The sequence below is a fragment of the Phytophthora parasitica genome, assembly GCF_000247585.1.
Source record: "Phytophthora parasitica INRA-310 unplaced genomic scaffold supercont2.29, whole genome shotgun sequence".
NCBI lineage: Eukaryota > Oomycota > Peronosporomycetes > Peronosporales > Peronosporaceae > Phytophthora > Phytophthora nicotianae.
Genome location: NW_008649015.1, coordinates 68,482 through 69,740, shown reverse-complemented (window position 1 = coordinate 69,740; position 1,259 = coordinate 68,482). Strand labels below are relative to the sequence as shown.

At 48.5% G+C, this 1,259-nt stretch overlaps 1 protein-coding gene across 1 annotated transcript; it reads right to left on the bottom strand.

The window, feature by feature from the left end:
• Nucleotides 1-171: 171 nt before the first annotated feature.
• On the bottom strand, nt 172-1,259 carry PPTG_11958 (hypothetical protein; the record flags this gene model as incomplete). The annotated part of the gene is made up of 2 exons (XM_008908130.1): nt 172-984; nt 1,043-1,259. 2 exons carry the CDS (start codon nt 1,257-1,259, stop codon nt 467-469), a joined length of 735 nt encoding a protein of 244 aa, XP_008906378.1. The 3' UTR covers nt 172-466.

Here is a 1,259-nt window from a genome sequence, read left to right as displayed (position 1 = left end):
GGGGTTGGCCTTCAGGATCGCATCGCGTTCATCGACCAGCCCTCGCGAAAGACCAAATAACTCTTCCTCGGGGTGCTCAGAATTCAACACTGCAGTAAACGCCTCCTCCATGTCTTCAAAGCACATCGTTCAGATATTTACGAGAGCAAGTGAGTTAAGAGAAGAGTGAGTTCGAGCTCGCTTTGAGAAAAAGCTATACGCAATCCATTGCCACCACTCATTGAGTAGTAATCTCGTCGTCAAAACTGAAGTCGTCGTACGGTTGGATCGGAAAAAATAAGTGCATTGCCAGCTTTTTTTGTGGTCTGGTTGACTACCATGGCCGATCCCATCGCATGTAAGTTCGCTGAAACCAGTTCCGGGGCCGCGACCCAGTGTTAACAAATCAATCTGAAATCGGTTCAAGTCCCATGACTCACCATACAATTCGGCAGAGTATGTCAGATCACGAGAGTGTCGAGCAGAGTTAAACAGCCTCGCAAAATAGCTCTCCAAATAGGAGTCTGGACGTTCTCTCATCGCCCACGTACGTGGGATCTCTGTGAACACGCATTTCAATTTCTGAAAAGCACAGGCTTTTAGTGATCAGTTTGCCCACTTTGGTCGCCATCTCCGGCCACGTTGTGATTTCTTCCAAGTCTGCAACCAAAGGATTTAGCACAAAAGTGCAGCGGAATTGTCCAGCCGGCACTTCTTTGTGTTTGTCACTTTTCCACAGTTCGTGGATCATTTTTTCACTTTTCAGAACATTTTTCAGGATATTCGGCCCTCCGTCGGAAGACATGACGTGACACGGATACAAACTTAGCGATGGGATCACAATGTCCACACCCGGTTTATCGGACTCGAGAGCTGTATCGAGCGATGCAATCTGGGTCAGTGTCTCCAGATACGCCGATGTCGGTCTTGTGCGAGGGTCAGTTCCACAAAATACAACTAGATCCAGGCCCTCGTGGTCTTTCGTAAAGGAATGGCCGTCTTGATCTTGGTCAATAATCAGATAAAACTCTGCGGGGATATGCTGCGCAAAATTTGCGCTCACCGCCTTGCCCAATTTCACGCCACAATGTTCCACAAGTAGATATTTCCAGGTCCTTAGATCCACATGAGCCACAGCAGCCAAAAACCAAAAATGCCAGTGCCTCTCGGGTCTTTATGAATTTGTCCTGGAAACATTCGTCTCCGCTCCAGCTTAAGTCGAAGTCGTGGCCAAAGTCGATCTCCTCCCCGTCGGAGTCTTCCGTGAACTGACAGCGCAT